This window comes from Motacilla alba, chromosome 12, assembly GCF_015832195.1.
Source record: "Motacilla alba alba isolate MOTALB_02 chromosome 12, Motacilla_alba_V1.0_pri, whole genome shotgun sequence".
NCBI classification, from domain to species: Eukaryota; Metazoa; Chordata; class Aves; order Passeriformes; family Motacillidae; genus Motacilla; species Motacilla alba.
Genome location: NC_052027.1, coordinates 14,056,325 through 14,081,879, shown reverse-complemented (window position 1 = coordinate 14,081,879; position 25,555 = coordinate 14,056,325). Strand labels below are relative to the sequence as shown.

At 40.5% G+C, this 25,555-nt stretch overlaps 1 protein-coding gene across 2 annotated transcripts in view; it reads right to left on the bottom strand.

Annotated features, from left to right (window-relative positions):
• The window catches only part of DCP1A (decapping mRNA 1A), a 32,769-nt gene extending 8,091 nt beyond the window's left edge, over window positions 1-24,678 (bottom strand). The window contains exons 1-7 of one of the 2 annotated variants that reach the window (XM_038149245.1): window positions 23,728-24,678; window positions 22,708-22,748; window positions 20,764-20,891; window positions 12,306-12,372; window positions 7,816-7,954; window positions 4,284-4,403; window positions 274-1,029 (exon numbers count right to left, since the gene is read on the bottom strand). In XM_038149245.1, the coding sequence (XP_038005173.1) occupies window positions 274-1,029; window positions 4,284-4,403; window positions 7,816-7,954; window positions 12,306-12,372; window positions 20,764-20,891; window positions 22,708-22,748; window positions 23,728-23,862 (1,386 nt within the window). In that variant the 5' untranslated portion in view covers window positions 23,863-24,678. The remainder of the gene's footprint in view (window positions 1-273; window positions 1,030-4,283; window positions 4,404-7,815; window positions 7,955-12,305; window positions 12,373-20,763; window positions 20,892-22,707; window positions 22,749-23,727) is intronic. The other variant, XM_038149244.1, reaches the window with a different exon arrangement.
• Window positions 24,679-25,555: the final 877 nt, after the last annotated feature.

Here is a 25,555-nt window from a genome sequence, read left to right as displayed (position 1 = left end):
ACTTTTCTGACACAAGATGAAAGCTTTAGGACTTATTCACCCACTAACAGCAGCAGTTTGAAAACCTCCTCCTCTAGAGACAGGTCTGTCAATGACAGCAGGTGTTAATGAGACAAAACTAATGGAACCAAATTTCTAACTTAGCCATTCAATCAATACCACACAGTGGAAGTTCTTCATTATCTTCAAACAGCTAATATATAACAGCACAGTTTTCAAAGGAAAAAATACACGTAGTCTAAAGCTTCACGAATATCAAAGCGCACAGAATACCTGAAGGGGAGAGATTATCTTGCTGTTCAAGGCTGATGGCTTACTGTGAGATTCTTTGAAGCTTTCTGGTGTTGCAAGTTGGCCAACCGAGGCAGAGATGTTTGGTGTTAAGGGACTCTTAGTGAGAGACTGCTGTTGTGTTTGGTCGTGCTGTGGGGTCAACCTGAGTTTCTGGAGAAGATCAACACTTGTATGAGATGCATTTGAAACAGTCCCTGTGTTCGCTGTAGTCAAGGGTGCTATGAGCTGGCTTTGGCCAGCCAATAGATTCTGTGGAGCGTGGTTCACTTCAGATGGCGGCTGATTCACCAGCGGGGATATGGGCTTGGCAGCTTGCTGCATAACTTGCATTATACTGTTGCTTTGTTTGAGGCCAGGAAGCATCTGAGCAGGGGCAGCTTCCATTGTTGAGGCTGAATTAAGAACAGGGCTTAAACGAACTGAATAGCTTGGAACGTTTTTCAGCTCAGGCTGGGAAACTGAAGCTGGAGGTATTATCATAGGTGTCAAACAGTCCTGCTGGCTGGCACTGGCTTTAACGCTCGGACTTTCACATTTCCCCAGGGATTGTTGCATTACTGGTGACTGGTCAAAGGAAAAAGGCAAAAGCAAACTGTGCTGCTCTCTGGCAGATACATCTGTCTGCAGCTTCTCCATTCTCTCTGGATTGGGATATGGAGCTGCAGGCTGTTCCTTTTGCACAGAGGTTCCAAACAGTTCCTCCAAAGTCAGATGCTTCTGCCTTGACTGAAATGGCTACAAAGAAAGGAGAAGATTTCAGTTTAGAACTAGATGCAGCACTGTGCAGCTCACACAGTCTATTACAAATTCAAGGAAGTTAGGAGAGACAACTAGGTCAAATGCATATAAAACACAGTTTGGATACCACAGGTGCCCTATTCATAGGAATTTTAAATTAATTTAATTTATGAGGAACATCCTGGCTATGCATGGCTTTTCCTTACGGCCATTTCAGGACAATCTCGGCAGCATCAGTCAGGAAGGGAGATGGCTATGCATTCTCTCAGGAACATGGCACCTGCCATCATCCATCAGCCCTAACTACACAAGGCACTTGAGGGAAGTGAAAGGAAAAACATACATGTTGAATAAATCCTCACAGAACTTACAGAATTGGAAATAATTAAATACTCTAAAAGATGGGAAAGGAACATAAAAACCAGAAGCTGCACAACTGAACTAGCAATACATGCCTAGACAGTTTTCCTAGCCAAAGTGCAGTAGATGTTACAATAGGTAAGAGAATTTCTATAAACCTACATATGTATCTCCTTGAAAAGTACGTTAAATGTACACAGTTGCATCTACCAGTCCTTTAGTCTCTCCTAAAAAATATATCTAGCCTACACCACTGATACTGTTAGAAAAAAATGGTTTTAAGAACATCATATTTTGCTGAAATATTTTAAAATGTGTTTCAGTAAAGAGAAAAGAAACCACTATTAACATCAGTGATCTCAAAATTTTCCTTTTTTTTTTTTTTGAGGTTGCACAGGACCAGAAGTTATGTAAAACAGCTGGACTGAAATACAACATTCTGTTCAGAAGACTGAATGGCCTGAAGCACAATTCCAGTGTATTCTGACGGTATGTCTAAACAAAGATGCTACTTCACAATGACAACCACTGCACCATGACATTGCTCTGCTGGCTCTGATTTCCCCAGCACAGAGAACAGCAGCCAAGGCACAGCAGCACAGGTGCCACAAATAGCCCAACAAGAATCCCTTGAGCTTGAAGTCACACTATCTTTTGCCCAGGTTACTCATCTCTACTGTCATTGTTATTCAATTTTAGCTAGTTAAAAGACTGGCACCCTTTCATTTTGGGGCTGGGACATACTATAGTTTATAAACCTTGTTGGTTATGTTAGCAATCTTTTCCTAGAAAGTTGTTACTATTTTCCACTGATTCTACTGTTCTGGAGACCTGTCCTTAAACCATAAAGATTCCATTAAGAGAAAAATCACTGTTCCAGATCATTTCAAACTCAGCTGCTCACTTCACTAAGATTAATCAACCAGCCTTCCTTTATCGATACATTACAATAGTCAAGTAATAAACTGAAATCTCTACCATGCCCTGATCCAAGTCAGACTGCAGAGTCTCAAACCTCAAATTACTTTCCAGCATGGAGTATAAAATACCTCTTTTGCCTTGTCTGGCTGAGGTGTACTTTGAGTGTTGATGAAATCACAAGGGGCTGCAAAAAGGCCACAAGATCACTTTATTTGATAGGAACAGAATTATGCTGCTCAGAGGGTTTTTCCAGAAATGATTTCAGATAAATTAAACTTTGTAGTCCCAGCTCTGCTTATTCATGCTTCAGTACTAGTGGTCTGGTTCAGTTTTGCAGACTGCTGGCACAGAAGCATTTCATGATACAACTGATTTTAATTTTGAATTGCCAAGATGCAACACTTAACTACACACTATCATACAGAAGACATTTATTTTTATTCCCAAATGTGTGGTATCTTTAGTATGAGATGAAGTGAATCAACATGCAAGTGTGACATTTTGGAGGGGATTTAGCAATCTCACTGTAGTTATCATATGCACACTGTTTTTTGATTTCACTGGCCATCTGTTTTAATTAGACGAAAAATGTATATTTTTATAGTTGAAATGGAATGTTTTTCCAGTAGTCTCTCAGTTGTCCATGTTACTAAAGATGTGACTCAGAACCAACACATTTGAGATATATTTGAACCAAGTTAATTTGCTTTATAGAACTATCACTTATGTTACCCAATTAATTTTTTCCAGTATCTCTGCAGCTAATATTTTAAATAGCTCAACAGAATTAAAAATATGACATTTTACATGTTCCATAAATCAACTTTCCCTTTAATTACTTCAGAGCAATTTGTTAGAATCTTATCTTTCCAGTTTTTCCTTTACTAGTTAATTGATTCCTGTTCTGCAATTCCATGCACTTTCAGGTGGAGCATTTCAGCTGATTTTGTACAGTCTCCATGGAATGACCCAAAGAAAATATGTGCTTTGAAAGCAAAGCCTCAGGCAGCCCTGGTGCCAGGTCTCCAGACATGGCATGCAGCAAACAGAGCTGGCTGCCAGGGGTCACTCCATCACTGACCCAAACACAGAGGTGCTGCTCAGGGGCTGGAAGGGCTGGGATAGAAATAATCCCAGAAACTCCCCACCCCTCATTTTAGTTCATTAACTGTTACTACCCTACCCCTGAATCAGATTCCTGCTGCCCAGCCCCAGCTCTAACCCGAACTAGGAACTACGATTACTCCTCCAAACTGTGTATTTCATTTACAAGTACTAAGTGCAAATTTGCCCACGTTTTCCTAGGGGATTTCACTTCTCGGGTACGGTGATTTATTGCATCAGAAGCACCCCAGTGATGCACGGCAGGGAGAGGAGTTTTCCATGGGACACTTCTGAGGAGCACCAGCAGTGCCTGCCCGGCGCCCACTGGGTGGCACTGCAAGCAGGCCCACGGCACCTCCCTGTCACAGGCGGTTCAGGTACTGCACAGCTCACTTACTTTTTTCTCTAAATTTATCTCTACAAAGTCTTGTATCAATCCCCAGCTTCGTCGTGCAGGACCACAGCTGTGGCTCTGAAGCAGAGACAAACCTTCAGTAAATGTCTGAGACAGAAGACCAGGGCCTGAGTTCCTGAGTGAAAGACCTGACCAGCAGGCACGGTCATCTGTTCCTGCTCCCTGTCTTTCCAAGTCATTACACACATTACCTCGGACTGACTTCTTCCAGAAGCCAAGTGGGCCCATTTAAACGTGGATATTCACAGTGGTGTGGACAGAGCCTCTTATTTTTAAAATGCTAAGTCAAAAGACAGAATTTAGGATCCTAAAAGTCTTCAAACTAATTTGTTTAGCAATAATACATTGGGCAAACACTGAAGGCATCTTAACAAAAGAAATCAATTTTGGTACCAAAACAAAGTACTAAATGAAAAAGAAAAACCCTCACTTATGGTTGGATGAAACATACCTGCTCTTGCACTTGTAATGAAGGCTTCTGTTCTGAAGGCTCTGTGCTTTCTGGCTTTGGAGGATTTGAATTCTGTTGCATTCCAGAACTTGATATAATACTTAGGTCACCAATCTGATTCTGAGGAGGGAAAAAAATGGAAAAAAAATTTAATATAAATACGTGAGTTTCAGTCTACATTTACCCACTATGCAGTCCTATTTACATGGCACTCGGGACTGAAATACAGATGATGCACAAAGCACTGATTTTTGTAAGACACTGCGGAATTCACAAATATTATTATTTATTTTAGGAAATAAAAATCACACCAAGACATCCAGAATCTGGTATGCAGTCATAAAACTTTTACTCTTTATTATTATAAGAAAAGCAACATGAAAATAGAACTGATTTTATACTTTTTCACCAAGAACAAAAATGATACATTAAAGAAAAGGTGGGCTGTTCACATCCTGTATCTGCATTGGCTGCTAACAGAAAAGTTTGCTACACTTCATTCAATCAAGAACCCAAACTAGAAATGCTTAGGAAAAAAAAAGTCCTGTTGGAAAGCACTCTAAGTGGATGGAAGGACAGCTTGTCACTGATTTACTTCCATCAGATTTAACCAATCATGTACATTTATTTTCAGGTGTTAATTTGGTTTTCTGTGAACAAGACAAAACCAGGCAAGAGAGTTGCATTATAACACAGTATGTTTCAGATGGATTTGACTTTCATCTTTAATAAACATAAAAATAAACAAATACAGATATTCTACTACTGTTAAAATCACCAGAAAAACCCAGACTAGAATAACCCAGCTTTCAATGGGTAAACTACACCTGATGCATATGGTAGAGCTCAACCATTGGTACAACACATGGTGATTGCTCTGGTATCTTACCCAGAGCAGTAAAATATGGGTTAAACTTTTTAGCAACAGATTAAAAAGCAATCTGAGCTTTATTCTTTTGTTTTCACATTCCAATTGCAAGTAATGAATACAAAATCAAACCTATACATTGTGACTTAAGGACACAGGAGAGAAGCAGACTCTTGCATCTTTCTGACTTTTAGCCACTAACTTGAAGGTCAAAACTCGTTGTGCCTGAAAGGCTGGAGGCCTTTTAGTTATAAAATCAGGAAAGGCGGAGTCTTTTTTCACTAGAGGATAAGCTGCAGTATGTTTCCCTGCTCAAACTGAAATACAAACACAAAACCACACTATAAAAAGCATCCATTCACTTCATTAAAAAAAAATCTCAGCGTTCATTCATTTTCACATATGGGCTTGATGTAGTGTGTACTTGAAGGATTAAGCTGATTTGGAATCCTAGATTAAAGCACTCAGACCTTCATAAATCTCTTTTTCACTCCCTCTGTCCCCTTCTCATGCTGACACTCTGCCAATCTCATGTGGGCTGCACACAAGGATTACTGTATGATCCATCTGGAATGTACCAGCAGATAAGTACTTTCTGCTCCTAAATACAAATTCATGCATAATTACCAAGTGCCATAAAATTATTAACAAAAAAATTTAGTCAGGAAAGGTCTCTCAAGAAGGCATCTTCCAAACAAGTTGGTTACTTGATCACATTAACACTGGCACACATTGGCTACAAGAGCTCCAAAATTAATGTGCCAGGGGTTTGTTGCTAAAGCTGAGGTGGTCAACAGAACATTCTCCAAAGAAGTTTGCTTGAAATGTGACCAACATTGTTCAGTTCTGCTTTTCTGACAACTGTACAGCACTACAATCACAGCAGGCTCTCATGGGATCACCATGGACAGGTTCATTTATGGTTCATGTACACACAAAAAGGAAATGAAGAAATTATTCCAGTTTCCCTGGTGTTCTAAAAATATCAAGAAACAAAGACACACATATACAACAATAAGATGAAATAAAGATACAAATCCTCCAATTTTGAAGTAGCTCTGCTGTAGCCCATGCCCTGCCTACTTCACTGTTGTATTATTGGCACCACAGATGTTGTCTGTCCATTAAAATATCTGCATATGTTCCTGTTCATCAGAATTTGACATGTCTACAGAGCTTCATCCATGATGCTTAGGAACTTTGTTTCTAGCAAAAGCTTTTCAGTACTCTCATATGACAAAGATCTGAAAATTAGAAGAGAAGCTGGAATATCCCAAGTCATCCAACAGCCATCTGTTGGAAATGTGTATTATCCAATACTGCAAGGACAAAGAGGGAGAAAGGCTTCAGCACACCCAGGAGGGCACTACCAAAGCAGTGCATTCCTGTGGTATGGGCTTTTTCCCTTCTTTGCAAAAAGACTTCAATTTCTTCAAATCTGTCCAGATTGATACACCACTGAAAGATGAATCAGATTGTGATGTTTCCTTCTGTGATCTCACAAAAGCTGCTACCTGCACAATGCTGGCCTTCATACAGAGACACTTTCTCCCTAAACAGCACTGACACACACTTGGAATTAATTATTTTTTAATCTGTATTTTAAAGCATTGAAAGAACACAGGAGTGATTTCCAGAAATGAGTATCTAGCATGAGTCAAAGATACTGTATTGTTTATCACATTGCCCTGACCTCAATGTACATCAGACAGTGACAGGTTAAGATGGCTCATACAAAGTTTAATCCACATGCTTACTCTCTTCTCCTCGTCCCACACTGTATTGTAACCATCCAGAATCTCACAAAGACTCAATTTCAAGTACTCAAAGGAACTCTGCAGCACAATCAACCCCTGGAAGGAATCAAGCACTGTACAAATGTGCTCCCTCTTCTCCCAGCAGCACAGGCACAGAAGCCACACCATGGTTCTGCAATGCTATACTCACATATTGCTTTACTATGGCACATTCCTGTATTATTACTCTGGGGAAGAGGCGTGTTCAGAATCTCTGCTTCCATTTTTGGATCTCCCACACATTACCTTTATATTCACCCAGCATGTATGAATTTGGTCCTCATGACTATATAAAGTAATTCTTTCCTAAGAGAAGTAACATTCCTCATTATGTAATCTTGTGGATTTAGCACTGGCAAAGGATAACAGGCTTTTCCTTCTGAGATGAATTATTTTATTAAAGGGAGAAACAGTAGACAGGACACAAGTAATAAACTGGAGAACAGAAAGACAAAGGAACAGTACTGTTACACTTAGTCTACAGCTAATAAGAAATATGCTTCACAGAGTCCACAAACTGAATGCCTCAGTCTCTAACACCACAGTTCATCTTTTGAGACTAAGAAGAGACAGAAGCTGTTTAGTGCAATTTTTATTTGCTACTCCCAGAGACAAGATTTTTATCACAGCAGGAGAAATCATTATAAAAGGGGTCCACCCTGCTACACTTCAAGTTGGACCACATGATCGGGACTCAATCCATCTTGCCTGAAATCACAGAATGTTTCCTACAGTGCTCCTGAGGGAGGGAACAACACATCACTCTGAAAACAAGGCTGCTGGAACTATTGCAGACACTGCCCATCCTTTCAACAAAGCACAGCTGATGTGCTAAAAACTGGTTTCCAGAAAAGAGACATTTACTTACTCGTTCATATTCATCCTTGGCTTTACTAAGCATCTCTAGGATGTCAATGGGCCTGTTTTCATTGCAGCCGTTGGTTCTGCTGGGACTTTTTCTGTCCTGGGAAACTTGCTGCGACCTCTGAGCTTCTTGTTCAACCACTCTGTAAAAGGAAAGGAGAAACAGGATTTAAAAATTTAACTAGAGTTAACATCTTGCAAAAAGCAGTAAAGAAAAAAGTACTCCAAGCACATTAACCCATTTTTCTGCCTGAATAAAAGCCTAACACATAGCTGACCAAAGTTACACAAGTTTTCATTTGCTACAAGGTTCATACAAGACAAACTGTCAAATGGTCGGCACGACTTATCTCCCATTCACAGAGCACTGGTCTCTCTCTCACAAAGTTTGCCTACAGTAAACACTACTCCTTTAAAACTCTCATGTTTAGACATTTTTACAATTAAATATGTGGACATCAAGGCACGTGATACACAAAAAGCACACGTTTTACACCACAGTCTAAGATACAATTTTTACTCTTTACTTCCTAACATGCATTTTTCCATATTTAAGCCATGTCATTCAACAAAATCTATTACCAAACCGTTCTAGTTTGGGATGAGGCCTACCATTATGCAACAGAGACAGTGGGAAAGAAGAGAGCTGGCTCACACCAGATGTCTCTGGAATCAGTCTGCAAGAGGACTTAGAGCAAGTCACCCCTCACACCCCCACCTAAGGCTCTGGAAAGAACAGCAAACCATTTCCTCTTCAAGCTGCCCTGCAGTCATTCCAATTACCTGCACTGCCTCTGGTGCCTATGGTTCATTGAACACTTCTACTCCACCCCTGCCTGCCTCAAGTATCCAAAACCTTCAATCAGAAGGACAGGTAAGAGATGCAAGAAGCTGATGTGTACCTGGTCATTTCATTAATAAAAGTAAAAGCAGCATACACTCCTAATCCATATGCAGTTCACAAGATATACATGGCTGTGCAATGCGCTGAAGCTTATCCTCTTGAAATAAACACACACCAGCCTGTAATCCCTTCTTTTTTAAGCCTGCATTAATCAAATATGTTAAGAAAAAACAAGCACTGTAAACAGGGCAGAGCTCTGGAGCTGGCATGTCACTTGAGAACTCTCATGCTGTGGAACTGATGGCTGAGGGGGAAGCCAAGAGGTGCCATCACAACAATCACAGAAAGTGTCAATCATTCCAGCCTCCAGTTTCTTTGGGTCAGTTAGGATTCAGGACAAACTCTAGATTTTATAGGCTGTAATTATTTATATGTACCTCCACGTTTACATTTCAGAGGAAGAAATACTTCTAGTTTTGGAAGTTTCTTCCCAGCTTTCTAGCTACCAAGCTTCTTTACTTCACTAGAGTTTAGCTGAAAAAGGGTTAGATTTGACTTTTAACAATTGAATGTTGCTTTCACAATTTTTCATCATACAAGTTGGTTATTTAACCAGCTCCTGATTACTTCTAACCTTCTTTGTAAGCAGCAGTCACCTGACAAGGTAACTCACAATAGGGAGGCCAATGTAACCCTGATAATTTCTGAGAACTGCAGCATGTGCTCGTTTGGATGAAGCAGCTCAATACTCCACAAGTGTTTCTATGGTGACACCCCGAGAGAACATTTTGTTCTAGCACCTCACGTGGTCACCCAGTCCTGGCTTAGGACCTCTCTAAACTCAACTCCAAAACTAATGATGAGAAAGAGCAAGGTAAGAGAATCAGAATGCTTTGCTGAGATGTTAAATGCCAGCATAATTCTATCAAAAAAAAGAAACACTTCAGTTAAAGGGAAGATTCTGGGCAAAGTGATATCACACATGGTGCCTGGCAGGCAAAGCAAAGGCTTCACTCTTGAGACTTTCCTTTTGCCTAATTAGTTGGCCCAGAAGATTTTAATAAAACATCCTCCCTGGAAAACAGTACTTATTGAACTCACAGCAAAACACCTTCAAGGAGTGCAGGCATTTCACAGAAATGTTTCATAAAAATTTCTGAAAACCAGTTAATAATATTTTTCTCTTGTTCATTATGAAGTGCTTGTTACCTTTTCAAAGTTTAAAGTGTACTTTCTTTTTGAAGAATAACAAATTCTCTTCTCATCTAGGTAACTATCTAATACTTTAAACTCCATCTTCTGTCTTGTGCACATTACATTTCAATGGTGGTGATGGAATATAATGTGAAACTGTATCCCCAGAACTCTGAGATTGTCTCTCAATTCTAGTCTGCTTCCTGTATCTCAGAAGCCACTTTGGGTCTGACTATTGAAACAGGGTAAAACAAGTTTATAAACTAAACTGAAAATAACACAGGTCAGAATGCAATAGTTTTCTCAAATATTTGAAGCTTTCCAGTTTCTGCCCTACTTCTTCTAGAAAGGCCATCCCTCAATCAATCATCTGAACTTGACACAAATTAATTGTTTCTGAAATCAAGAGTTTGACTCCCATGAAATGTTTTCATGTCAGAAAATTCTAGAATTCATAAAAGAACATCTGTAAATCAAATACCTAAATACCCTTCCTGGGGAAAAAAAGTCAACTCCTGCAAATCCGTACACTGAACATGCTCCGTGTGCAATCCAGGATTAAATCTTTTTTAAGCAAGGCCTGCTGTTTCTTTCCATTATATCAGATAGTGGAAGAGGCACACATTCCTTCAGGGACACAGTGGCTGCTGTGACAGTTTGTTGAAGAATATCTGGAGTTACAGCATTGAAAACATACCTGGCACAACCTCATAGAAGGGCAGGGGGAGGGAGAGAACGTGAGAAGTGAAGTCTGTGATTACAAAGCCTAATTTACTTTTCTTTTCAAAGATAAGCCACCAAAATACAAATGGATGGCCTGCAATCTTGTTAACTCAATTTGGCACAATAAGGTCAAGTTAAATGCAGGGAAGAGAACGCAAATCTCCTTGAAACCTTTTATGGTTATGTTTTTGAAGTGCTGAAGGCAGCAGCACTCTTTCCTATCAGTGATTAAGAAAAACTCCACCTTAACAAAAGGAGGAAAACCCAAATTTCCACCCCAAAACCAAAAACTACAGAACAAAATTAATATTCTTGGAAGAAAACGTAAATATTGCAATGCAGCCAAAGGGGTAAATGTGCTTTATGGACTGCTGTGCCATGGCTAGACTGGTCTGTTACCTGATCACACTTTTTAAGACTCCTGAAGTATCTGTAGCCCATCATTTGGGCTACAGTGGCCAGACCAGTTCAAGGTTTGCTCTCTAAAGTTAGATCTGCACTGCAGCTGTGTGTGACAGAATAAGAATTCGTTAGAGTTTGACAGGTTCAGCTCTCTCTCACACTTCAAACATTAACTAATGGTTTTAGATTAGAAGAGAAAGCCATGTCCTTCTGATGCTCTGTTTATAAAGAGGAGAGGCAGCAGATGTTTTGTTATTTGTTTTGGTAACAACATCCAAGAGTCAGGTTCACACAATTATTTTCCGTATCCTTAGATACAGACAAACCAACTAACAGTAAGTCCAACATAACTAGGAAGAAAAAAAAAAGTGGGAAATGGGGTTATCAGGATGTGGAAAAAGAAAAAGAATTTAGAAAGATATCTTGATACCAATGTCTGTCATTTGTGTTTTCTCTCACTGCTCCTGTGTGAAAATAATAATAATTAAAAAAAGCCAAAATAACCCACACCAAACTCCCTACACTAAGAAACTAGAATTCAGCTTTAAATATCTACACTGTGACTAGTTTTCATATAATTAAATATTATGCATTTCCACGTAATTAAATTGTGCAAGTCTTCAGGATGGCCTGACTGGCAAGCCCTGACATGCTGCTGAAGGCATGCAAGAGATAAGAGGCTTCAGGAAAGCAGAGTGATAGCAAAGAGGAGCAAAGCTGAGAATGAGGGATGAGAAGATCCCCTGGGTAGTACACCTACACTCTGTACTTTAGCAAGAGTAACTATACCAAAACCCAGAAATTAGCAACACCAAGCTCTTATTATTTCACAGTTCTGCTTCCATTCCTAAACTCACTATAATTCTACAAAATTCTACCTAGCTCTTCTACTAGTCTTTAATCTCTTCACTTTAGTCAGGAATAACAACTAAACTTTATAAAACTCCAACAAACCACAAACTCCAAGAAAAAAACAGCTCACCACAAAACAAGCAAAAACCTCCAACCATTGTTTATTTCAGTACACTCTCTGCATCAGAAAATCTTTTGCCAGCACCCCCATACAAAATAGAATATAAAATAATGCACAGTGCACATAGTTGCTTTCTTTGGAGAATGCCAACTAACACTTAAACTCTTTTTTTTTAATCACTCCATTGAAAATTTTAATGCTGCAGGTTTTTTTAAACATACCTGTAATTTTCATTAGTTAAAAAAAACTTGTATGAGCAAGAATGTTGCATTCCTCTATTTTCAGGAGAGTGAGGAAAAAACCCACACATTTAATAATCTCTAAAAGGCTTACAGAATAATAAGGCCCCAGTACTTACTTAGCCATGAGTTTTGCTATTCGATGACAGTCATTCTTGTCATAAAACCAAATACTGTAAATTGACACTAGAAAACAAGAAAAAAAAAGCAAGTGTAAGACAAAAAAAAAGTAATTAAATCAATAACAGAAAAACCAGGAGTCCATTAGATCTGCAACATACAAATTTCCATCAGTTTCCATTGAAATACTGTGTGACACCACCTACTACTTATAAAGTAATCAGAAACAGCACAAGTGCAAACATAAACCCAACTTCAGTCAGATTAAATGGAAGAACTATAGAATCTTTATACTGTTTGCAAATAAAAGTGGCAGGAAAATGTTTTAACCAGCAGATGCCTTCTCACTACAGCTGCAACCTCCACTTTTGAATTGACTTCATCCTTTAAGCTAGGCCAAGGAATATCCATTAAAAAAAAACAAACTGATTTTTAAATCTGTCAAATTCTAAGACCAACATTAACATTTGAATTATAGCGTGACAGTTCAGTCAGAGCCTCTCTGGAAGGTTCCCTCTCCAGAAGGAAGCAGTACCAAAGCTCCCATCCCACAGTGACATTCATGGAACAGCCTAAAACTACACTGACAGTGACCCCTGCTCTTTGAAGGTACCAAGGACAAAGCACTGAGAGCAAAAGGGTTCCAGCTCAGCAAGAAAGCCTCATTCTGGTTTCAGAATAAGTAAAATTCCATTGAAAGTTTGCAGAGCTGGAGCTTGACCACTGAGCCTCCATCAGAGGGAGGAACTTTGTCAGGAGTGCCATGAGCTGCTCCTTCCCCAGCAATCCTGCCAAGGGCCTTTTCAAGGGAGTTCCTCTCCCCACGGCCCACAGCTGCACCAAGGCCACAAAGCTCCACAACTCTTCTCAGAATTGCATTGAATCCAGCCCACAATGCAGGTTATTTTAAATCTTAGTTCACTTATGAAGTTTATCAATGCATAAAGTGCTAGAACATCAAAGGCAATTGGACACTTTACACATGGTACCATTAAAGTATTTCAATTTCTGAAAAAATGCTTCCAGCCTTTTAAAACCCATCTTTATAACTGCAGTTAACATCAATGATTTTACGTAGCTGAAATCACTGATTATAAATACACTTAAACTGAAGAAAGGACTGTTTAAAAATTACATAACCATTTCCTGCTAGAGGTAGAATTTTATTTCACAGTAAAATCCTTTTTCTTTCTTTACTCACTTTTTTTCCTCCATAAGATACTGAAAAACCTCAAGCAAAGCCCACACAAAATAATGTCAAGCCATGGCAAAGAGGGCAATTATTTACCAAACTTTTTCTGGCCCTTCAACTTATCCCAGGTATACTTTGTTGGGCTAAAATCCTCAAGAAGTCAGGTACACATCTAATTTCTAGAAGAATATCCTATGACAAGGTGAAATTTTTGACTTTTCTTTCTTTTATTAAATAACAGCTGTATTAATTTGGGTGTTTGTTTCTTTACAGGTTCCAGCTTAAGTAATAGATAACAAAGCTTTTCAAGTCATTAACAAAGAAATCAATGCACAAAAGACATAAGACAATAAAAAAGCATTTCACACGTGTAGCCAATGCTTATGAAATGCTATTAAACTTTGCAGTTTAATACAAGTGGATTTTCTGCTGCATAGAAACCTACAGTTTCCAGACTGCTACATGACTAAAGAAGTAGCTCATATTCTAGCACTGAAGAAAAGACTTCATTATCAGACAAACTGCCAAGAGGAGAAAGCTGCTTCAAAAGCATACTTGCTGAAGAAATGAAGATACGGAACTTATAATAATATTTAAATGGGACAAATGATAAAAGTCACACTCAATTTTGCCAGAAACAGGCCTAGACAAGACCACAAGTAGATCCAAATCTCAGTTTGGTGTAGAGTATGAAACGTTTTTCCACTTTGTACTACTGGCAAGCAATCACAGGGCGTCACTGCAAAACAATTTTACACAATATTATGAAGATGCAAAGCAGATTACAAATGAACTCGGGCATTAATGTAGGTACAGTCCACAGGCTGGAATGTTTACCTTCCTCTTTCCAAGAGCCCTCCTGTACTGCCAGTTCAGCTCCCTTCCCCAGAAGTGTGTGTCCCAGCAGCATTACTATTACTATTTAACACATATTTTCCTATACATTTTACTTCCTTCCATGCATGCACCTTCAATAAACAACATCCTTATAGCAACGACAGAGTTGGTTCTTACCAGCTCTTTTTAAATATGTGATTTTTTGCCATACTCAGCATAAATATTGGCTGACCATTCCTATGTCTGATGCCACCTTTCTACTGCAGTTTTGCAAGAGTTTCATCCAACAGAAGCCACTGAATTTTTCCATCCAGCTTTTCTACACTGAATGCTGGGCAGCATCTTTAGTAATCAAATAACAGTAGTTTGTTATCAGCAGCAATTCTTTCAGTAGGATTCACACTGCATTTTGACACCCCTGGAATAATGAATAACCCATACCACAGACAAATCAGGTTTCACAGAACTAAAAGAAGTCATCCATTTTCGTAATCTGTGTTCTTCTCTGACATATGTAATTTTTGTTAGAAACACTGACCCATAAATATTTATATCTAAACACATAACACTCAACTTCTTTCCAAACTTGTCTGGATCAATCCTTAAAACCTGATTAAAACTGAAATGGGAAACCAAAGAGCTTTTGAGAGAACAGAAGGATTATGGAAGACTTCCTGCTCAAGCCTAACAGCTGAATAATACCAAAAGGAAGGTCTTGGACTCTTCTATAATCTGGATTAAGAGTCGGAATAGCCAAGCGCCACTGCGAGACAGAAGCCTCATCCTTGGCAACAAAAAATGAAGCTGCATCCCCAAATTGCAGTTTCACTTCAGCTCTCATTTTAAGTAAGCAGCAAGAGGCAGTGTCCCCACCCTCACATTCCCACAACTTTGTTAACCCACTGTACCCCAAGGGGCCCCTCTCCTTCATGTCAGCTGGGTACATCGTAGTCCAGACCAGATCCTTGATCCCATTTCTGCATCAGTTTCACAGAAGGCCATTGGAGCATTAGAGAGCTTGGGAATCACAGGAAGGGAAAACTTAGAATGGAACTGTGTGCCAGAGGAAGTGCACATGGACTCATCAGCACTGCCAGTTTCAGCAATTCCAGACACTGTCACTCCCTTCCCCCAGGCAGTTTAGCCATTTGTACAAATACATCCTCAACTCACTCAAAGAGATGATTTGTTTAAAACTTCTCTTAACTGTCTGGAAGAGCTGGTAGAAGAGAGAGAAGTTTTATTTTACAGGTCCAATTTAGATGTTGCCATACAATGAAGCAGAACAACTGGAAGTGGAGTTTTTCAAACTCTTGAAATAAAAGGACTCGTATTTTGAAAGCCCTCCTATAATGTAACCATGGAAAACAACCCCATCTCACTTCCATAAAGAAAAGCACATATATGCATCATTTTACACCTCAAACAGGGTTTGAGGCAAAATGACAAAGCTCTCTCTCTTAAAACTCCTATTTCCTCTAGTAGCAATGTCAGCTGAAATGCCACCTCTCCTCAGTCAGCTCTGTATCACTGACATTCTTCATATTTATTTCCTACATGTAGACATTAGCCTGCCACATAGACTTACAAACCATTAGAACGAATGGGAAAAGTTCCTCCCTTTCCTGCTGTTTTCAATACCTAAAGGCATTTCACAAATACATCACACAGCACAATCCCAGAGGCAGGAAAATGGAGTAATTCAGCAGGTGCCAAGCAGCAGCCAAGCTCAGGAACATAAACTGAGTATTATATGGAGGGAGAAGGATTGCTTCTTTGCAACCTGAACTACAGACAAAAACCTCCTGCAGTTAGAGTGCTGTCTTTCAGGTCAAACAATGTATTTTTAGACCATCTCTACAGTTTTCAATCATTCCCCCCTCCCCCAGCTTGCATTGCTTCTTCTGCTATGTAGATATGAAGAAAAGGCTCCTTTCTTATCTCAGACTAAACCACTGGGTTAATGTGCTTGCTGGAGAGCCAGGCAGCCTCAGCAATCACAGATATGTTACACTTAATGGAACATGTGTGATAAGAGACTTTCCTTACCAGCTTTGAAACCAGTCAGGAGCTCTTTGAAACACTTCTAATGCAACTCATTTCTCTTTTGCTGTTCAAGATACAAGTTGTTTTCATCAATAATAGAACAAGACCAGAAGACAGCACTTTGTAACTTGTATGTATAAACCTCTCCAAAATCCATTATTTTTGTATTACTAACTCTTACCTTGGACAGGAATAAGAAGCAAGGAAAAACCCACACCACCAGAAACAAAAACCCCACAGCAAACAAGGACCATTTATTTTAATGCACAACTTCTATGCTAAACATCTGTCTTTTCTGCACCATGGAAATCAGCCTGTCTGACCTCCCAAGTGAACTGGCTTGGATTAAAAACCCTTTTTATCAAGGCCAACACCACCGATACAAGGGAAAAGTTATAAATGAGAAAGGCTCAGAAGAATCTTCCCTGCAGACTTTAGGAGGTAAGTTCAATAGTGCTTAAGACTTTGACTAATTTTCCTTAATTATTAAGCAAACTATTAACTAACAGCTCCAGATTCTCACACTACAGATTGAAAGCAAGTACTAAACTTCAGACTAGACTGTTACTATGTTACTGACTGAACTGCACACATTTTTTAAAATAGAGTTTAACATGCTTTCCACAAAACACAGACAAGAGAAAACAAGCTTAGGTTCATTAAAAAAAAAAAAAAGTCAATGGGATTCAGTATTTAATGAACAAATAATCTGAGTTTGCTAAAGAATGTGCATTTGTCCAGAGGGAGAGTTCAACAAGGATCAAATATACTTGGCAATACCTATTCCAGACTAAGAAATAATAAATGGCACATTAACTATGGAGCATAATCTCAAAATTTTTACCTTTTAAGAGCAATTTTAATGTTAAAATACTTTACAATAAGTCAAATATTTTTTTTTCAATTTGGTAATTTCTTGATCTGTTCATGTTTGGTGATATTTGCTTTCCTTAATTTTTTATAACAGTGAAAACAAGAATACCTTTTTTCTATTTACCACTGCAAGTGGCAGTTTCTTAGTCACACTCTTACTATTTTTGCTTTTGGGCCTTATGCCCAACAAAATAAATGGTGTAAGTTTTGGGGCAGTATTATATCCAACTTTTTGCATTTGGTATTTTTTGGGGGTTGGAACCACATTATATAGCCAAAATATTTCTGAGAACAAAAATTCTGGAGTGAGGAAAGATTTCCCCATTAAAAGCTGAAATATGAAAAAGGTAGGATTGGGATGGGGGGAACACCTCACAGAATAATAACAAATTGATCCAAATGTTTTCTATCGTGCTCAGAGAACAGCAAAAGGCAAATATAAGAAAGGTGCTCTATCTGCTCTCCTTCCAGAATGCCCATGGACGTTTCCTTCATCCCCCACCCTGCCAAAAATGGGAGGATTCCCCCCAAGAGCTGTGAAAATCAGTAATTTCCCATAAGAATAAAATGGCAATTACCCAGTCTTGGTCTAAGAGTACGAAAATGCCTCTGTGCAATTGGATAAAGTATCTCACATCTACAGCTTAACAAAGTAACTTCTGATATGCAGCAAACCAACAATGCCTAGGTATAGTAAGAGTGCTTGAAGATATCAAACTACAAAAGAACAGTAAAACCCCAACAAAATATCATGATCTAGTATGACAGGCAAATCATTCTTACAGCCTCCAGCCAAGCAAAAACAATGTTTGGAGAGTGCTTGCAAAGTTCCTCACATAAGTCATTAGCAGCTCTGCACAGACCAGAGCAGGTTACTCCCTGTCCCAGAACAGCTCTTGACCTGCTGAAGACAGAAATGCCAGAGGTCTGACTTGCTACACAGAACAGACTTGGCCTCATTTGAAGTCAGAACAGAATCCCAGAACAAAGTGAAAACGAAGTTTGTAAAACAGTAGTACTGCATTGAATATAAATATCGTTGACATGGAACCTTCCCCAAATGCATGGTGACATAATTTTGCTTTGATCATCTTCTACTGTTTCTACCATGCCCTGGTGAAGCACAAATCACTATTTGTTACTGATCCTGTTACAATGTAACTACAGAGGCACAAAGTACCTATTTGTCTCTGACCAACAGCACTATTAACATGATTTTAGGTTTTTACTGGATAGTCTGAGCCGTTGTTTGTAAGCTAAGGAAACAGAATCAGCAGTTCAATCACTCATAAAGGGTTTCCTCAGAAAGGGCTCCTAATGATGACAGTCGATTTCTTCAAGGACGCAGTAAAAGCCACTCTACAAGGCACAGGGTTGTGTAAGAGGAAGCTTTTCCTCACACAAACTAGCAGTCCATCCTCTTTCAGTCATTAAGGGTTCTCAGAAGAACTTCACCTTAAGCCATTAGAGACTCATGACACTAAGCCCTTGGAAATACACATTATAGTAACCACTGGCTTAAACCTCTGATTTGAATTAGTTCCAAAAATGCAAAGGTTTTTCATGCCAGCAGGCAACCGAGCGGAAGTGGAGATCCTTCCGCATGAAGAGAACTCGGACAAGAATCCCCTGATCCACCCAGACAAACAAAACACACACGTGTTGAAATTTGTCTGCAACTCCCAATTTGCCTGCAAATTCACAAATACCGTGCAAATAGAGGCAAACAGCTTTAACACAATTCAACCATATAATTTGTTTTCTAACTCTTTCAGAGGACAGAAAATTTAGAAAACCTTATGTAAGGAAAATAATCTAAACAAAAACAGCTTAATGCAAAATGTAAGGGAGTAAGTGATGTAGAAATCATAAGCAATAAAAAGCTTAGATGCCATTTTCAATGCTTTTAAGCTTGTATTTGAACAAAGTGAACACTCTCAGAGGGCACGAAAACTCATCTGCAGTTTATTTGTGGCACCTGAGAAAGTAACTAATGACACACTAACTGCATTGGACATCTTCCATCTGCAGTCACTGGAGACAGGATGGGGTAATGAAAGAAAGGACAGTTTCTGACCAAAGTCTTTTAAAATGTCATTGGCAAAGAAATAAGAGGAAAAAATATACTCCTGATTACTTCAGAATGCAATTCCCATATCCAGTCTGTCATTTCTTCCTTGCTGACCTTTGTATGAATTCCTCCCTTCCTTGAACTATTCTGTCATCTCTATTCTAAACCCATGAGCCTCCCACAGATCTTACCCTAGTATCCCACAGGAAAAGGAGAGCTTTTATCAAGGAAAGGAAAACAGTTGGCTTCAGGGGTTTCTAATGAACTCACACACAGCCTGTACCTTCTCTGATTATAACTACCTGAAAGGAGGTTGTAGCAAGATGGTGCTTGGTCTCTTCTTCCAACTAAGAAGTAATGGGACAAGAGTAAATGGCCTCCATTTGTGCCACTGGAGGTTTAGATTGGGTATTAGGAGAAGTTTCTTCATGGAAAGGGTTGTCAAGCCCTGGAACAGACTGCCCAGGGCAGTGGTGGAGCCACCACCCCTGGAGGTATTTAAAGGATTGTAGATGTGGCACTGAGGGACGTGGGTTAGTGGTGGACTGCACAGTGCTGGGTTAACGGTTAGGTGTGATGATCTTAAAGGTATTTTCCAGCCTAAATGATTCTGTGATTCTTTCTCTGAATGATCCTCTAGTCAGTGTCACACACCATGGTGATTCCACAGCAGCTCCTGCTTCCTTATACCATCAGCAGTCCCAACAAATGAATCAACTTCTTGCTTCCATTATGTCACCAACCTCAGAGCTGCAATTCCTTCCTGACACCTTAAGGTCCATCTTATCCCTACTGCCTCCACCTACAGCTCCTCTTTGCAAAGCAAGCAATCTGCTTAAACACCCAACTCAATACAGTACTTTTCCCAATCTGTTGCCAGTCACCTCCCTAACCTCCCAGACTTTTGAACTTACTGATCATTTTTGACTTTTTCCTCTTTGTGACACTTATGGAAGGAGGATTGCTAAGATTATGATACAGAGGAGACCATCTGCCTTGGGCTGTTCTTTGCCACCGTGATGGAATCTATCCTACTTACAGATCCCAGAGGTCTTCCATGGGGAAAAAAGGAAGGGATTAACATTTGACTGGTCTATTAGGTACACCAAAGCACAGCCAAAGCAGTGTTCACATCAAGGAGACATTCTGATGGAGGAGGGAGATAGGTTTAATCTAAACATACCAAATCATTAATTAAAGACCAGAGCAATATTGCACTTTGGTAGTATATCTGCTTTTACTGAAAGCAGGCAGTGATGATAATACAATAGAACAGCTATTTAAGTAAATTTAGCATTGTAGACAGAAAACATCATCAGATATTTCACTGGAACCTGCCCCATTACATCATATTTGAAACAGACATCACAGTAATCAGTAATGATCTAGGTAAAAACTGAACCTGAAGTTTATTTGGATTAGAGAAAGTTATACTCACAGCTGGCATTTCTGTAGAGCAGGAAAGGTTCATGGAGCTGAAACTCCAAATCTTTATTTACTGGCTCAACCAGGTTGTGCATGTTCAGTCGATTCACTATTGTAAAACCATGATAAGGAGAAGCTGACCTATTGTGTCAATTAAAACAAAACCAAGGATGAATATCTTCATCAACAGAAGTAATTTTCTGAAACTAAGTCATGAGTTCATCTTGAAATTTCCATTGCTTTATTATGTGAAGCTTTAGCAGTCCTGCAGCTCTCACAGTTGTTTTTCTATGCCATTTCTTGGCATGCCACCTAATTTCAATTTCAAACTACACTTACCTCAAAGCAGGATTAGGATTAACATTACAGTTCTACACTGTTAAACTGCTGAATCAAAGATATGCCTCTGAAAAATCTATTCAAAAAACTAGGGCAGGTCCATCATTAAAATGCAAATGTATTCAATACTTGCAATACTTGACATAAGATCGTTTTGAGGCATTTCAGAATTTTTTTATTGGAGGAGAAAAACCAAACCACTTACACAGCACCATTACCTTACTGTAAATAGACATGACAACAAAAAAGAGCTGCTGTCTTAAATAGCATGAAGTACACTTACAGGGAGAACCATAAACAGTAATTTCCTCCTAAAGGGAGACTCTTGAAATAAGGACTTCACCCAGAGTCCTGAAAGTAAATTATTCAGAATTGTATTGCTCAGTGAAGCAATTTTTACTTATCTAGATTTTTTTCTGGACATCAAGTGGAAAAAGAGAACACAGAGCAAGCCCTGAAAGTTCAAGACAGTTTTAGATCTGTTTTCTCTTGCTGCATGAATGTCCTGTCAGCACTCAGCTGTGCCTGTAAACTGGTGTATAACCAACAACAGCAGCACAATGAAGGCAGGCTAAAAAACAGACACAATTAGCTGGTAAATATAAAGATTTCTGTAACAATGTGGCCACCTTTACCTAATGATTGACAACAAAAATCTGTCAAGAGCTTCCAGGAACTGGGTAAACAACCATTACCACCACAAGTGAGTCTCTTAATGCACCTCACAGAAGTGTTTGATATCATCAGCTAGTGACATTGAAAGCTTTTGTTTTGATTTTTTTTTTAAGTTTGGTTCACTTTCTTACACTAGGTATTTCCAAACTGGGAGCTGAAGTAGCAGGAAGTGGTTACTCAAATCCCTACACAGAGCCAGGATAAAATAATGTAACGACCAAACTATGACAGTCTGCTTCAGGATGGCTCAAGTCTGCATGATTTCTATTTCTTACCTTCAACAAAGTGTTATTTAATTTAATTTTTTTATTTGCCTATAATTTAAAACTTGAACTTATGATAGATTTCATGCACTGGTTCTCATCCTCACCCCTTTTACCTGTACTAGAGAACTGGAAATTTCTCCCATGGTTTTGAGAGGAAATCAAATAGCCCCCAAACCAGCACTACAAAATCTCCAGCTTTTGGGCAACTTCATCCATTTACAAAAATTTATGCCATATTCCAGGAGTAAAGTAAAACATATAATTTAATTTCTCATCTCTATGGTTTTCATAATCAGCTTCATGGATTTTAGGAGACAAAGGGAGATTTGGCATTTAACAAACTCAATGCACTAACAAATGCTACTGGATTAATAAAATAAGCTCAATAAACCAGTTTTTGATGTGGGTACATATGTAGCATTCAGGTTTTACGCTTTCTCAGCAATACTTTTAGGGGCTTTTGAAAGAGTTATTCACCCATGTGCAGAATTTATTCTTTTTGAATGAGTACACAGCAGTTAACAGCTGGACAAGCAAAAAATGATGAGTATGAAAGCTCTGCTGGAAGCCATCTGGAGTTTGTTTTCTTAAGGAAAGAAAACAAACATCATCACCACTATATCCCCCCCCCCCCCCCCCCAAAAAAAAAAAAAAAACCAACCCAAATCAACCCTTACCTTTTATACACAAATAAGGTCCCTTCTATGTCGGTTTTCTCCTACAAAAAACAACAAAAGCACTTCAGGGTTGAGCTTGTTCAGACAAGTTGGTTTTAGATAGTGTTTTAATAACAGACTTACAACATCCTTATCTTTGCATAAGGTTTGACATCACAGGTCTAAAAATATGCTCTGCTACTTTCAGAAACTACCATTTTTTTAATTAGAAAGATTAGGAAGTTAAACCCACTTCCAAAAGACTTTGCTCACTCTCTCTATTTGCCGATGTGATACACACACAGTGTTCCACAGCCGTCCCTTGCTGAGCCTGACGCGGCAGGCTCCAAATATCGGCGAGGTGGTGTTCCGGTTCTACTCCAAGGCCAGCAACAACAGCACGGCCCGGCAGGGCTGTGGGCCATGGCTGCGGGTCAGACCCCAGCTTCCAGAGCACCCTCCCCACGGCTGTGTGCGAGGAGAGCTGCTGCAGCCTCAGGGCTGCCCGTGACAGTGTGGAGTTCCCCGTATTCCCATTTTTATGGCTCTGTGATGAACCCGGCAGTCGAGCCAAAACTCTGCTTTAATGCAATGACGAACACTCACATCTCTTAAATCCCCCTCTTCCCGAAGTAGGGCTCTGTGCAACAGGCGCGAGCAACAACAACAAAGTACGGTTAAAAAAGAGAAAAAGTCAATGGCCACCAGCAGCCAAAGCGCCCTCCTGCCCCAGCGCTGCCCCGGGCCGAGGGGAAACGGCGCCGCCTCCCCGAGCGCACACACGGCCTCACCTCTCCCTCCTCCTCCTCTTCCTCCTCGTCGCCCTCTTCCTCCCCCTCCTCCTCCTCTTTCTCTCCTCTCCCTCTCGCCTGCTCTCTTCGTCTCCTTCTCCCTCCTCTCCCCCAGCACAAGCGGGGAGAACGCGCCCAAAGCCCAAACTCCCCGCGGGCGAGCGCAGCCCCGCGCGGGCCCCGTGCGGGCGCGCCGGGCCGGGGGGCTGCCGGGGCGCGGGCACGGCCGGGCCCGCCCCGCCGCACTCACCCACTCGTTGTCCTTGGGGCTGAAGCTGTAGAGCGCGACCTGGCCGGTCACGTCGGCGATGCCGGTGATGAAGGGGTCGTGCCGCCGCAGGGCCGCCAGGCTCATCTCCTGCCCCGCTCTGCCCGCCGCCTCCATCTTGGATCCGGGCAGCCCCGCCCGCGGAACGGCAACAGCCGCGCCGGTGCAGCGGCGCGCCCGGCCCCGCCGCCGGCCGGAGCGCCCGGCCCGCGCCTGCAGTTCCGCCACCGGCCGGGGCCCGCGCCTCGTCCCGCCCCGCCGGGCCCTTCCCGGGCCCGCAGGGCGCTTCTGGGGCCTTCCCGGGCCCCTCTTCTCAGCTCGGGACCGCGGCCCCTTCCCGGGTCCCCGCTCCGGCCGCTGGGGGCTTGCGGGGCCCTTGGCGGAGCCCCGGGGCCGTGGGCCTTGGGCAGGGCCGCGCCCCCGGCGGCACGCGTGGGCAGGGCTGAGGGCCGGCCCTCGCCTCTCGTTAGTATTTATTTACCCCGTTAGTAATCCAGAGGCTCTGCGGTTTGCTGCAGCCTGCCTTGGGAAGCGCGATGAGCTGGGTCACAGGCTCGGGAATTGTCTTTCAGCACTTGGAGGCTGATGCTGTTTGCTCCCCTGTCTGTCATTTTCTGGTGTGTCAGTCGTTCACAGCCTGCAGTGGGATATGGAATTTTCAATGTTTTAGAAGAATTTGGGGATTAAGTGTTTCTTTCAGGTATAGTAAAGGTATCCACAGATACATTTCTCAGGTAAAGGTACACAGGACAATAAACTGTCATATGTAGGGTGCTGTGCAGTACATATCTGTGTTTGCTGAAATGAGAACAAATAACATGCAGTGCACTGAGCTTATTCCTGCAGCTTTTTCTATTACTGGTGATTATAGGAACAGGAAAGTATAGAATATTCATCAGGACCAGGGCATTAATTACTTCCAAGATAAGATCACTCAGGTTCAAGTATCTTTGTAGCACTTTGTGCAATCTGACAGGAAAAAAACAGGTTTGTAAATGTCTAAACAAAACCTTGTTTATGGCAAGCTCCTGACCCTCCTGAGAATGTAAAGAATGTGTGCTGTGCTCTGTTTTACCACAGGTCATGTTGTTCTTTGTTGCAGGTGGACAAACTTCTGATTTTAGTACAGCTTTACAGGATAGTCCTCTCCCATGGTGCCTGACATTTACTGCACAAACCATAAACAAGGACCCGGCAGTTGTGTGATTCCACAAAAAGTCTCTCTGTTAAGAAGTGGAAATATCAAGTTCCAGTCTAATATATTTTTTAAACTGTAAAGCTTTTGGGGCAGAACAATAATGTGCCTGTTTTGATGTCAAACAGTTCTAGTGTAAAGTAAAAATTAATTTCTTAGGAGGAAAGTAATCTAGACAGAAAACTTCATCCCAGTAACTCACCCTTGAACCCCAGAGCATAAGTATCAGTAAAAAACCTCAACAGAAGTAATATGGAATGTCTTAGAGCTCCTTAAATTGTCCATGCCTTTCTAATGGTTTGACCACAGAAGAGCGTAATCCATAAAATTTGGGTTTTCCCAGGTTCTGTAGGGTTTGCTCTTAAAGGCAATACTTTGATGTAAAATGTCTCATTATTCACTAACAGTTTATATTAGAGAAAGACAATAGGAGGAAATTAAAGTTTGAAAATTATTTTATAGAGCAACAACTTCTAAGAACTCAAAACAGAAAGAAAATGACAAAAACTTAAAAAAAACCTTGTTCTAAATGGCATCTTAAACGTCTTGCCCCTTTTTGCAAGATTACTGTAAAGAAAAGGTATCTTTCAAATTTAAAAACTGATTGGCAAAGGA